Genomic DNA, 14,891 nt, shown 5'->3' with positions numbered 1-14,891 from the left:
TTTGTCGTAAGAGATACGATAAAAAGTTATTTAGGTAAAAGTTGGGGCACTGATAGGACCATAATTTAAAAATATTTGCAAATATACACGGACGTGCGCATTGACAGGGTGACACAAACTTATGTTTTTTTAACTGGAACACCCTGTATACTTTTACATTTTTGGATTCTTCTCAATGTTTCGATTCTTAAAATATATAGTTTTGTAATATTATACGAGGTAGTTTAAAAGATAATTACGTTTTTTTGTTAATTTCGTAGCAACATTCACACCCTGTAGAATTGTGGTGATTTGACATCAAATTTTTATTTTATGTTCAAACGATTTTTAATATAGTCTACTATTGTTAAACATTAACAGTATAGCGAAATGTTAAATTTTAGTATACAGGGTTGGTCGAAACTCGGAATGAGTATTTTCTTAGTTTTCTTAAATGGAACACCCTGTATGTTAGTTTTGTAATGAAATGATATTTTATGGTACTTTTTTATTTCTTAAGCATTCCCTATACCTAAGTGCTTTAATTTGTAAGTTATTCGTGATTTTTTAAGCCAAACATTAATTGCAAGAAAAATTACGTGAAATTTTATTAGGTGGCCGTGAAAATATTCAATCAAAAATAATTTTTCGAAAAAAAAATGCATCATAATTTAGCATGATCCTTAATTAATTAATATTGGATGAGATATCCAAATAAATTCGTAGTTAAGATTGTTGGTGCGCAAAATATTAATAAAAACATACAATATTCTACCTAGTCGGCTATGACACTAAATTTCCTTAAAAATTTGGCATTATACTATTTTTATAGTTCCAGTTGCTTTGTTACCATTACTAATATGAATTTTTCTAATGAGGAACTGATAAGATTTTTGTGCTAATGGAGTATAACAAAAATGTGCTACTAGCAATAAGAATTTTTCATCAAAAATTCCCTGATAGACGACAACTAAAAAGAGAAACGTTTAAAAATATACTAGAACGATTTCAACGGACTGGACACTTAGATTATGATAAATCTGATCGAACAAAAACTATTGTAAGTGAAGAAAACAGGAATTAAAAATGTAATCCTTAGTGTCACTGAGGATCTGCATATTAGTACAACCGTTCTTACAATCTAAGTATCTAGTCTGTTGAAACCGTTTTAGTATACTTTCAAAAGTTTCTCTTTTTGGTTGTCGTCTATCAGGGAATTGCTGATGATAAATTTTTATTGCAAGCAGCTCATTTTTGTTATACTCTCCTAGCACAAAGCCATCTTAATCAGTTCCTCATTAGAAAAATTAATATTAGTAATGGTAACAAATCAACTGGAACTTATATAAATAGTATAATGTCAAATGTTCAAGCAAATTTTGTCTCATAGCCAACTAGGGAGAATTTTGTATGTTTGATTATTATTTTAAGCATCAACAACCTTAACTACGAATGTATTTGGATATCTCATCTAATATTAATAAATTAAGGATCAGGCTAGATTATTATGTATTTTTTTTTCGAAAAATTATTTTTGATTGCAAATAATGTTTGGCTTAAAGAATCACGAATAACTTACAAATTAAAGCACTTAGGTATAGGGAATGCTTGAAAAATTAAAAAAGTACCATAAAATATCATTTCATTACAATACTAAAATACAGGGTGTTTCATTTAAAAAAACTCAGAAAATGCTCATTCCGAGTTTCGACCCACCCTGTATACTAAAATTAAACATTTCGCTATACTGTTAATGATTCACAGTAGTAGACTATATTAAAAATCGTTTGAATATTAATAGAAAATTTAATGTCAAATCACTACAATTCTACAGGGTGTAGATGTTGCTACGAAATTAACAAAAAAACATAATTAACTTTTAAACTACCTCGTATAATATTACAAAACTATATATTTTAAGAAAGGAAACATTGAGGAAAATCCAAAAATGTAAAAATATACAGGGTGTACCATTTAAAAAAACATAAGTTTGTGTCACCCTGTCAATACGTACGCCCCTGATTTGAAAATATTTTTAAATTATGGTACTATGTGTGCCCCAACTTTTACCTAAATAACTTTTTTTCGTATCTCTTACGACAAACGAGTAATTAGACTTTGTCACACTAATGCCCCACCCTGTATAGTAATTGTGTACATATAATTTATTGGCATTGGCAACCAAGGGAGTTTCCCACTTTTATTTAAATTAAACTCAGCAAGTATCAATTTTTACCATTAAGAACGTTTTATACACTAAGTCCTTTCTTAAAGTTGTGTATTCTTATGCATTTCAGATTTAGCTTCTCCTATTTTATAAATCTGATGATGACAGAAATGTTGGTATTGATACAGATGTAAGTCGCTAGGGACCAAATCTGGTGAATACGGTGGGTGCTCCAGCAATTCGAACTATAATTTATGGATTTTAGTCATTGTCAAAATGTTCACATGACACCATGACAATTTTTACCTTCAGTTGGTCTGAAAATCTACAATAATATTCACAATTTATTGCTTTACCAGTTCGCAAGTAATCCACAAACAAAATTCCTTTCGCATCTAAAAAAATGATGCTAATACCTTCTTGGCTGATCTGGACATGAACTAGTTTCAGAATGGAAAAACCAAGTTCACACCACTCTTTAGCCTCTTGTTTTACTTCAGGATCATAGCGATAGACCCAAGTTTCATCCATGGTGATGAATCTTTTGATCGTAAATATTGCTGAGAAAGTCATGAGTGTGTTTTTGACTGAGAGCACTGATGAAGACTTCCAAGATAAAGTCGAAAGCTCTACTTAATTGTACTAACCACGGAAACCTTTTTAGATATACCTACTCCAGATTCATTGTCACGAGTGTATACTTTGGCTTTCAAATTTTGTTTGCTTCTAGGTTGAATGCTCGAATATATGGAATTTAGAGAAATAAAAAACAGATATCTCTCTACAAATGTTATGACATTTTACCAGGATACATTCCTGTTTTGACGAAGTAAGTCTATACTAAATTTACAATTAAGATGCAGTAAAAATAAACAAACCAAGACACGTTAAATGCTACTAGGAGCACTCCCGAATCATAATTTACAATGTATAAACTTTGGAAATCATGATTTGGGATTTACAATGTATATACATTGTAAATTATGATTCGGGAGTGCTCCTAGTAGCATTTAACGTGTCTTGGTTTATTTATTTCTACTGCATCTTGATTGTAAATTTAGTATACGTTATTTTTTTTTCACACCAACTTCGATTTTTTGTCAAAGTTTTTTACACTACTTCTTTTGTTGCAATGGCCTTCTTTTGGTTTATTTCAGATGCTCCTGATGATGCTCTAGGAAAGTATACTTGGGCAAGATTTAATAAACTAGGTGCTTGATATCTGCCTTTTTGTAAATAACAACTTTTCAACATATCCTCAGATTATTGTACCGTTATTGCTTGCGAAATTTGTTTGCTTTGTTTTTCTTTTAACGCCAATTTAAATATTTTAACGTCCATCAAACAGCTTAAAATGGATCTGTCTAGTATTACGTAAACTAAAATCGAAAGGTGATGTTTAAAAATGTTGTTTTTCTCATCATAGGAAAAACCCTTCACTTAGATGCACAATAGCTTGTTATGTAATCGTAAAAAGTACTTTGGAGTCTGAGACAAGTGTATTTGCTATGTAAACATCGTTGACATGTTTTGTGCAACATAAATAACAACCCTTTGATAATAATTATTATTAACAATGGTAATAACAAGTTTGAATGTGAAGGTAAAGAGATGTAAGCTTTAATTCAACTATATTGTTTAACGTTAAGTCTATTTATTATTTATTTGGTTAACTATACTTAAATTTAAAACTATCAAGTGGCATTACTATATTTAACCAGCTATCAAAGGAATTAGATTAAAACCAAAATCTGTAACTTAATATTTTCACCCAAAACGCCAGTAGGTACCTATCACCGATATCTTCTTCTTGCAGTACCGTCTCCTATCGGAGGTTGGCTACCATCACAGCAATCTTAACTTTGTTGGCTGCAGCTCTGAACAACTGTATTGAACTGCACCCATACCACTCCCTTAAATTTCGCAACCAGGAAATCCTCCTACGTCCCACATTTCTCTTTCCCGAGATTTTTCTTTGGATTATGAGTCTTAGCAGAGAGTATCTTTCTCCTCTCATTATGTGGCCTAGATACTCCAGTTTTTTCGTTTGTATGGTTTTTATGACTTCTCATTCCTTCCCCATCTTCAGCAAAACATCTTGATTTGTTACTCTTTCTGTCCATGGTATTTTCCACATTCTCCTGTAACACCACATCTCGAATGCCTCAATGTTTTTGGTGTTTATCTTTTTCAGTGTCCAAGCTTCCATGCCGCACAGCAGAACGGAGAAAACATAGCACCTTAACATTCTCGTTCTTAAGTTTATATTTATATCCGGCTGCATAGGAACTTTTTCATTTTGACAAATGATTGTCTCGCTATCTCAATTTGCCTGTTGATTTCTCTTGTCTGGTCATTAGTATCAGTGAAGCAAACCCCTAAATATTTGTAGGACGTAACTCTTTTAACTGGTTGATTATTTATGGTTAAATTCACATTGGTGTATAGCTTCTTTATTACAATCATGAATTTAGTCTTTTTGATGTTCAGTTTTAGACCATACTTATTGGTATGAGTGTTTATGTTTTCCATCAAATACTGTAAATTTGCTAGGTTATCTGTTACTATTAGCGTGTCATTAGCGTATCGTATATTGTTAATTAACTCTCCGTTAATGTTCATACCAATGTTTTGCTCTAGGAGCGCTTCCCGACATATTGTTTCGTTATATATATTGAATAGTAGTGGAGAAAGCACACAACCCTGACGCACACCTCGACGAATCTCAATTTCTTCGGTTAACTCATTATCAATCTTGATTTTTGCTTTTGATGTCTGACTTTATCGAAGGCCTTCTCAAAATCTATGAAACCTACGTAGAGGTCTTGGTTTACATCCAAACATCTTTGCATTAACACACTCAGACCAAACAAAGCTTCCCGTGTTCCCAGTCCACTTCTGAATCCACACTGTGTGGCGCTTATGTCCTTCTAATTTATTAAATATTCTTTTGTGAATTATTTTTAAAAATACTTTTAGTGTGTGGCTCATCAATGCTGTGTTCTGTGGTCTGAACACTCTCTGACGTTATTCGTCTTCGGGATTGTGACAAAAGTAGAGGAGAGCCATTTCTTTGGTATGATGCCTGTTGTATAAATTGTGTTAAAGATGTTCACCATAAGTTTCAACAATTCTACAGGAATTTCATCTGGTCCTGCAGCTGTACTCCCTTTTGTGTTCCTTATAGCATATTCTATCTCGCTTTTTAGGATTTCAGGCCCTATTCTGTCTGTAGGTTCTGCCACTGCTATTTCTGGTCTTTCGTCTGCAAAAAGTTCTTCAATGTATTCTGTCCATCTTGCCAGTTTTTCATTTAAATCTGTAATTATTTTACCTTTTTTGTCTTTTACGATGGATGCTTGTTTCACTCTTTTACCTGTTATTTCCTTGATCTTTTTATGCATGTTAAAGCTATCGTACTTTCTTTCATATTCTTCTATTTCCTTGCAGTTTTCCAGAACTCACTTCTCTTTGGCTTCTCTAATTTTTCTCTTAACCTCACGGCACGGTTCACTTCTTTGTATTTTGTGTTGTTGGTTTTATTTCACCGATATATTCAATATATAATATAATGTACAATAACCGATATATTCAATATATAATTTCAATATATCACCGATATATTCGATTGTAATTCTGTTTACAAAGTTTTGTTTATCAGTGGCATACGAAAAAAAGTACTGATAGTCAAAAGTTGGTCGCTGTCACTACTCCTTTAAAAACTTTTCTGTATACAGAGCTAGTTTTAAGTCAACATCAGTGACGTTACAGCTCTTTATGAGCTAAACCTTCTTCAGAACAATCCTCCATTCGGCCCTGTCTCTGGCAACTCTTTTCCATGATCTAATTCCAATAGATTTTAAATCGTTCTCTAAGCTGTCTTGGTAACTACGTCTCGCTCGTTGTCCTATCGGCCCTCTTCGGTCAAAAACTTTTCTGACTGTGGCATCTTCCTCTCGCCTGATTAAGGCGTGCTACCTTAATGAATTTTACAACGTCAGGCTCTCCAAAATAACTTCTATACAACTCAAAGTTGTAACGCCTGCGCCACAAACGCTGTTCTTTTATCCTTTCATATATTTTAGCGAGTTTCAAGTATGGAAAGCCAATCTCTTGGAAACGGCTTGTACGATTTTTATAGATTCTAGTGTATACGAGTCTTCTAATAGGCCAAGAGGGAGCGCTGAAAAATCTCTTTATATTTACTAAAGCTAAATTTTTCACAGTTGATTACTGTGAGTGTGTAGAGAAACATACTGCGGTCGGTCAAGAGAAACGTAGAAAAGGGGTTACTAAGAGGGTATCAAAGTTGCTTTCCTACGAAGGTAATTAAATCCATTTACTAAGGCTGAAAATCAGTACACACATTCTAAATTAAATATAAATAAAAGTTATTATAGTCGGTCAGCTGTATGACGGGACAGAGCCGGTCGGTCGGCCCCAATAGTCGATTGAGGAAATGAAGCATTTTGGCTAGCAATTTTTTCGTCCAGCATGGATTTACTTGAAATTTTCACAGAAGGTAGGAAATAGTCCAAATATCATTTTCTATATCATGCCATCATACGCTAAAACCTTGGGGGTGGTTGCCACACCATCTCGGGGGTGGGAATCTTTTATTACATTTTAACCATGTAATTCGATGGAAAAAGTGATTCTAAGGAAAAAATGTTTTTTACATTTTCTTCATAAAACTAATATTTTTCGAGTTATTCGCGCTTGAAAATAAGTTTTTCGGCGAAAAAATCGACTTTTTAGAGGGTTTTTTGAGAATACCTCGAAAAATATTCTATATATTTTTGGCGATAAAAGGTTTCTTCAAAAATGATTTTGTAGGATTTTAAAAGAGCTATAATACTGTATAAATTAAATTCCGTAAGATCCCTTTTTTTTGGGGGGGTTTTAATTGGGGCGGGTTTAAAGGGCTCGAATAAAGGGGTGTTTTCTGGTAAATAGAGGTTTTAAACAGCTATATCTGGCTAACTATTCACTGTAATGAAAATCTATGCACATGGTAAATTTTAGTCATTAAAAAAGCTACAATTTAGTAGTTTATAATTTTTTTCGTATCTTCAGTATTTTCGGGGATATTTTGAAGTAAAAGGTGAAAAATACCAAATTGCAAAAAATCAATTTTTCAATACAGATCAATCAATTTTTCCAAAATTAGGCGATTTAAATAGGTCAAACGCCTTTAGCGTATTGATAATATAAATATAAAAGGAACTACAGAAAGATGCAGACCAATTTTGAATTAGGAAGGTAGTTAGGAGGTTGTTTTCACTGATTTTTTCGTAGAGAAAAGCAGGTACCGATATTTTTTTGATTATAAGTCGCTTAAATTTCATGCTAGAAAGTTTTTACTATTTTTTTTTTGAAAGGTCTAATTGTATACTTGAAAAAATATTATTTAAGTTTTCCTCGAAAAATGCAAATTTTTCCCATTGTTTGGCTTTGAATATTTCAAATTATGCATAATTTGACGAAAAAAGCTAACCTTTAACATGCCGTATATCGGTTTGTATTGGTCTTAAAGATATTATTGGAACAGAATTTGGTTTGTGTTACTAAAAGACACAATTTTGATATCTACAGTTTTTTTTTGATTAAATGCATATTTTTCGAGTGATTCTCAAAAAACACTCTGAAAATGTCGATTTCTTCGTCATAAAACTGTTATTTTCAAGCGCGAATAACTCGAAAAATATTAGTTTTACGAAGAAAATGTAAAACATTTTTTTCTTAGAATCACTGTTTCGATGGAACTGCATGGTTAAAATGTAATAAAAAATTCCCACCCCCGAGCTTGTTTACACCCCCAAGGTTTTAGCGTATGATAGCGGCATGATATAGAAAATGATCCTTGGACTATTCCCTACCTTCTGTGAAAATTTCAAGTAAATCCATGCTGGACAAAAAAATTGCGAGCCAAAATGCTTCATTTCCTCAATCGACTATTGGGGCCGACCGACCGGCTCTGTCCCGTCATACAGCTGACCGACTATAATAACTTTTATTTATATTTAATTTAGAATGTGTGTACTGATTTTCGGCCTTAGTAAATGGATTTAATTACCTTCGTAGGAAAGCAACTTTGATACCCTCTCAGTAACCCCTGTTCTACGTTTCGCTTGACCGACCGCAGTATGTTTCTCTACACAATCACAGTAATCAACTGTGAAAAATCTAGCTTTAGTAAATTCAAAGAGATTTTTCAGCGCTGCCTCTCTGTCTATAATGCGGCCGATATTATGGTGGTATTTACATTGTTGTCAGATCTTCCGTTTTTCTGGAAATCTAACTGAAATAACCGTATCACTCGCTGGCGCGTGATCGGCAGCGAATGGGTTAAAAACTTCAAAAGGCAAGAACATCTACAGGGTGTTGCATTTGAAATAAGAAAGTTCATTAGATTTCCAGTTAAACGGAAGATCTGACAACAATGAAAATACCACCATAATATCGGCCGCATCACAAGTTCCTGTACCAAAATCTATAAAAATCATGTAAGCCGTTTCGGAGATAATTGAGGCGTTCCGTACATGAAACTCTTTCTGTATTGTACAATCTACGTAAAATATTTAAATGTAAAAAATAAAAAAAAACTAACCTGAGTGACGACGTAAGAGCCTTTCCAACTGAAGTAAGGCTTGTGGAACATCAAGAACTGCAATTTTAGTTTTCCCATATCGTCCGTCACGCGAAAACTGTCGGCTAAAGTTGTTATCCAGTTGACGACTTCTTCGTTTGCGTAGGTGATCAAGCCTTGACCGAATGGATGTTTACCATCCATGACAAAGTTCAGAATTCCTAAAAATCAAACGTTCTGTAAAACAATTAAGTTTTATGAAATTTAAGAAAATGCTGTGCAGTCATGATCTCAATTTGGAACTTCGCATAATAATGGTTCGATGTAATATTATATTCCCAGTACTACTTTATGGAGTTGAAGCATGGACCCTGAGATAATCGCTTTTGAAAAACCTAGAAGCATTTGAGATGTGGGTCTACCGCCGTATTCTGAAGATCAGTTGGGTAGAAAGAGTCACAAACAAAAGGGTTTTGCAACGGTTGAATAAAAGTTGCGAAGTAGTGAACACGGTTAAAAGGCGCAAATTGGAATACTTTGGTCATACAATGCGTCACCCAGAAAAATATGACATACTTCACCTTATAACGATCGGATGGACACGAGGTCATGAAGGCTGAACCGGAAGGATCAGAACGATATTATCCTTGGATGGAATAAGGAATGACCGAAGATAGAAAGGTCCAATCGTTTACATTGACGAAACAAAGGCCACGTTGCTCAGTCGGAAGAGATGTGGGCATGGTTCTTTAGGTTGGGCTTCTGTTACAATGATAGATGTTAAATTAATAAATAATGGTATGCGGATAGAGCTAATGGAACTACGATAGACAAAAGGTAAATAGATAACATTAACTGATGGTTTGACATTTGGACTCTAAGGAAACTTAAATACTGAATACACAAACGAAAATATTGGGCGCCATTAAATTTTAACCGTTAACTCTACTACGACAAAACAACATTGTTATTAGTCTTGAGCTGTAAATATTTAAATAAAAAACAACATCGTACACTTTAACAAAACACTTATTAAAATACTTCTCAATTCGTAATACTCTCAATAACGTAATACTCAATATTTACATAATATATGCAAATAAAACGTAAAAACGTCAACCACAAAAACAAAAATTACTCAATAATTATTTAAAAATGGTTAACAAATTTCATATACGTTGGTGTATTCACCAACACCGCAAAACTAACAAAATACGAGATGTACCTATAATGTAAGTGAACGAATATAACTCTTATTAACTCAAACTAAAATGAACTGAATAGTTAGGTACTCAAAAAAAGTCGATATTCTAAATAAAATCTGAAAAACCGTTCACTTACAAACATAAAAGGGAAAGAGCTATCTGCTTAACTCATAAATCTAATACCTTATAATACTAAAAGAGCGGCCGTGGGTAACGGCAAAAACGCTGGCCTCATACGCCAGTAGACGTGGGTTCGATCCCTGCCAAAGACAAACCATTTTCATTTCCAATAATGACACGAGCCGTCTCACCGTGCCTCGGAGAGTACGTTAAGCCGTCGGTCCCCCTGGGCTAGTGTACATCGACACTAGTTACTTGAAACAGGGTTAAAGATGTAATTGGCGCTGGAACTATCCGAAAGGATCTCCCCGGCAAAAATGCCATACGATATTATATTATTATAATACTAAAAAAATACATATTTACATAAAGAAAATGTCTTTATGCACCGAACTACATAGCGATCTATAAAAAAATAAGGCAATGACCTTATGTCATGTCCATACGAAAATAAAGTAACTGTTTATCACTCACTTGCGAACTTAGGTAGAGAAAGCCCATGTTTCAGACTAGACAGTGTCCAGATGGTAGGATGGCAGCAAAACAGGGCCAAAGTTGTATTTCTGAAGAAAATGCATTACGATATAGAGAGCTATTTACTAGCTCAGAAGAACGGCTCATACAGAGGAATCATATTGACAACATAAGGCTAACTTAGATGGACAACATAATGGGTGGATGGACCCTTTAAAAAATAGAAAAACGCAATTGTATTGGAGGCATTTATAAAAGATTGTTTTTTTTATAAACTTACCGACACAAGTCGGGTCTCGGATCGACCAAACCAATGGCCACTCGCAATCACATGACTGCACTATAGTAACTCAACTCACAAATGATGCAGAATTTTAAGAATTTGTGGTTTTTATGAACCTTTGGCGTCCTATGATAGGGGTGGGGTTTTAACCAATCAAAATTATGGGAAACTGTGAGAGATATTCAAGAACAGATTTCCTTACCACTCGTAAAAGGGCTTAGCAAACCTAATACTTAAGCTGAGTTATAACTCGAGGGTGAAGCATTAACGACTTAGTTTACCTAAAAGCATATCAAATCTTCACATTTTATCGCAGCTATGGATAGGGCACATGTGTTTCTAAGAAAAACACGCCAATAGGGACTCTAAGATCTAATCAGTTAAGATAAAAGCGTGAAATGAAGGGGGACTAGACCAAAATCTACAATGGGAAAACGTAAACGTTACAACCTTGTCATGCAAGGTAAAATAATGGGAAAAAGCAGTGTGGGCCGCCGTACAACTTCTTGGCTTAAAAACCTACACCAATGGTCTGGGAAAACTAGCACAGAACTATTTCGTGCGGCTGTAAATAAGACAATGTTTGTTAATATGCTGGGCAACATGAGAGCCAACGATCGTCGAGCGGTCTCGGCACCTTGAGAAGAAGAAGAAAAAGATAATATAAAAATCGGATTTTTATAAAAATAAAAGGCAGTTCCTGTTAAAAGGGAAGTATACAAAGGAGCTACATAGACCAAGGAACAAATTAAGAATTTATGTAAAACTGATCCGTCATAATTTCCTAGCATTTCAAGTACTTTACTTCCCGCTCGCTATCTAACGTCCTCCTTATTCAATATATTACGCCAACTTCGGTCCTATTACCCCTTCTCTTCGATTTACCTGTTCTTGATCTTCCTCTTTTTGTTTCGCTTGTTCTCCTCCAAATAGTCATCTACTTGCTCCATCTTTTCTCCGATCTTCTGACTAAAGGTCCATTTTAATGTAGCTACACTATTGCTTTATAATATATACGCACCCACAGGCAGACATATTCTGCTTCTTCTTCCTTTGTATAAGAAATCTGTTCATTGAATTGTTTCCTCCATCTCCATTCTATGCTGCATCAGTCTATTTGCTTTTGTAGTTGATCTCTCACTTCTCTCCAGGTCTTTATAGATGGCCATTGTAATTACTAAGTACTTGTTTCTTTTATTTGTTCAATGCTAACTCAATGGATTTCCAGTTTAAATCTTATTGGTTCTTTACTGATTACTATTGTTCTATTGTTATACAGGGTGTTTCATTAATAATTGTCCATATAGTAACTGGAAAAACCTTAGCACAAAATACGAAGATTTAACCTAAAACACTTAAATAAAATGTGGTTCCTTACTGAGTTACAGGGTGTTTTATATGAAAATTTAAAAACTATTTTTGCTCAGCATTTTAAAACTATTCGACGTATCCTTTTCATACTTGGCAGAAAGTATATGTACTATACAAACTACTAAATTATGTTAAACAAACGTTTATGGCTATTACCAGAGGCGTACGACGGGGGAAAGTGAATGGTTGACCCTTTCCAAATTCTACGCCACTGGCGAAATTGCTGTTTTAGTTCAATTTTTGAATTCTCCAATACTTTCTATGAAAATAATATACTCTTCATTTTTAACGATAAAGTCATTAGTTTTCGAGACATTTGAAGTTAAAAATTAAACGACACGGTTATTTTGATCAGTGTATTGTGTCGCTTCATTTTTAATTTCAAATATCTCGAAAACTAATCATTTAATCGTTACGAATGAAGAGTATATTATTTACATAAAAAGTATTGCAAAATCAAAAAATTACACTAAAATAGCAATTTCGTCAGTGCAGTAGAATTTGGGAAGGGTCAACCAGCCACTATCCCCTGTCGTACGCCTCTGGTAGTAGCTAGAAACGTTTATTTATCTTAATTTAGTAGGGTGTATAGTACCTACACTTTCTGTCAAGTATCATAAGTATACGCCAAATAGTTTTAAAGTACTGCGTACAAATAATTTTTAAATTTTAATCAAATATGAATCATCATAAATTAATCAAAATAACTGTGCCATTTCATATTTCACTTCAAATATCTCGAAAACTAATGACTTTATGGTTATCAATGAAGAGTATATTATTTACGTAGAAAGGATTGTATAATCTAAAAATGGCACTAAAATAGTAATTCCTCCAGTGGCGTAGAATTTGAGAAGGGTCAACCATTCACCATTCCCTGTCGTACGCTTCTGGTAGTAGCTAGAAACGTTTGTTTATCATAATTTAGTAGGGTGTCCAGTAGTCACACTTTCTGCCAAGTATGAAAAGGATACGTCGAATACTTTTAAAATGCTGAGCAAAAATAGTTTTTTAAATTTTTAGATAAAACACCCTGTAACTCAGTAAGGAACTACATTTTATTTAACGACGTTCTACACCTTCGGCAAAGAATTAAGGATTTGCATGAAATTTTAGTATGTTATAGTTTACTTAAAAAAACTAAGACTTGATTTTTTAAAAATTATTTTACCGTGCCGTTTAATTACTATTAAGGGTCAAAGTTAAGTTTTAACATGTGCTCTTATGGGAATTCTTAAAAAGTTAATAACTTTTGACCCAAATTTACGATTTTTAATTATTTGTGCTTAAATTAAAGGTTATTTTGTAAGGAATAACATATTAAAAAATGAGGATTGTTTACCGTACATTTATTTTTAATTTATTTATTATAATTAATTCCGTAATTTCAGTAATTTATTATAATTTATTTTTATACAGTATTCAATACTGAAAAATATGATTTGAGTATTCTGCTATAAATGCATTGCTACCAACTTTCGCTTGCATATAAGTTTCCCCCCTTTCCTCTGAGAGGCATACCCCGCAACGAAGGTGTAGAACGTCGTTAAGTGATTTAGGTTAAATCTTCGTATTGTGTGCTAAGTATTCTCCATTTACTATATGGACAATTATTATTAATGAAACACCCTGTATTATTATAGTTTTTTGAGTTGAAATCATCATGTTAAATTATTTTGCTCTTGTATTAAATATGTGATCTACTCTGAAGAACATATTCATTTTGGGCTATCAAAATTATATCGTGTATAGGGGAAAACCGGGTGTTACGCCACAAATTTTCTCGTTGGGCGCCAAACCCTTGTGACGACCTGTCGAATTTGATAGTATTGTAGGTAAAGTTTGTTTAGCAGTAAATGGTTGACTTCAATTAGTGCGGTCGTAAATGTTATTAAATTTATCTGACTTGGCCCATTGTTAAGACCGGTCCGAAGCGATAAGCAAACTAGGTAGACAGAGTTGGTCTTTTGACAATTAACATTGACTAGACGGTACTCCTATAATAAAGCAAAGGATCCACAAAATTTACAATAATTACGACGACAAAAACAAAAAACGGATGTAAAATATATTGCTTTGCCGTATATACCCGAAATTAATGTTTTCAAATGAGTTTTAAAATAAATTAAATCTATTTTAATTACTAAGATTATAGAAAAACAAACATTCAAACATTAATAATAATTTTACCTGAAATCGGGCCTTTTATACTATTATCGGTTAACCCAGGTTGTTTATAGTCGGTACTAATTGAAGTCAACCATTTACTGCTAAACAAACTTTACTTACAGCTTACAGAATTTTGGTGTGTAGGTGACTGGTTCAGTTTCCTTTTCTTGTGAGGGTGAAATTATACACTGCACTTAATTTTTAATGTACCGATTTAATATTGATTTATTAATTTGAATATGATACCACTTATAACTTGACTAAAATACTTTTCTCTTGTAATACGTAAGCGGGAGAGAATGAGAACTAAACCTTTTTGAGTATGAACGGTGAAAAATACTAAGAGTGAGAGAGTGTTGTGGCATTACTTTTTTTCTATATCTTTTTTAGAGGGCGGAGGGAATTTTCGGAAGTGGATTGCGATTTTTTTTTGAGGAACCCGGAGTTATTTGATTGACAGTGTGACCTTTGACAACATAAAATATTTTGACATTTATAAATCTATATGTAGTTGGTTTTCCAACAGTGTATGTA

The 14,891-nt window shown here is 33.4% G+C and overlaps 1 protein-coding gene across 2 annotated transcripts in view; it reads right to left on the bottom strand.

The window, feature by feature from the left end:
* The window catches only part of LOC126886275 (beta-1,4-mannosyltransferase egh), a 65,644-nt gene that overhangs the window by 7,877 nt on the left and 42,876 nt on the right, over positions 1-14,891 (bottom strand). For both annotated transcript variants that reach the window (XR_007698566.1, XM_050653146.1), the window contains exon 3: positions 8,757-8,956. Coding sequence is in view for 1 of the 2 variants with exons in the window: in XM_050653146.1 (XP_050509103.1) it covers positions 8,757-8,956 (200 nt within the window). In the remaining variant the exon portion in view is untranslated. The remainder of the gene's footprint in view (positions 1-8,756; positions 8,957-14,891) is intronic.

This window comes from Diabrotica virgifera, chromosome 1 (assembly GCF_917563875.1).
Source record: "Diabrotica virgifera virgifera chromosome 1, PGI_DIABVI_V3a".
In the NCBI taxonomy this organism is placed as follows: Eukaryota; Metazoa; Arthropoda; class Insecta; order Coleoptera; family Chrysomelidae; genus Diabrotica; species Diabrotica virgifera.
This window is presented reverse-complemented; position numbering and strand designations above follow the sequence as displayed.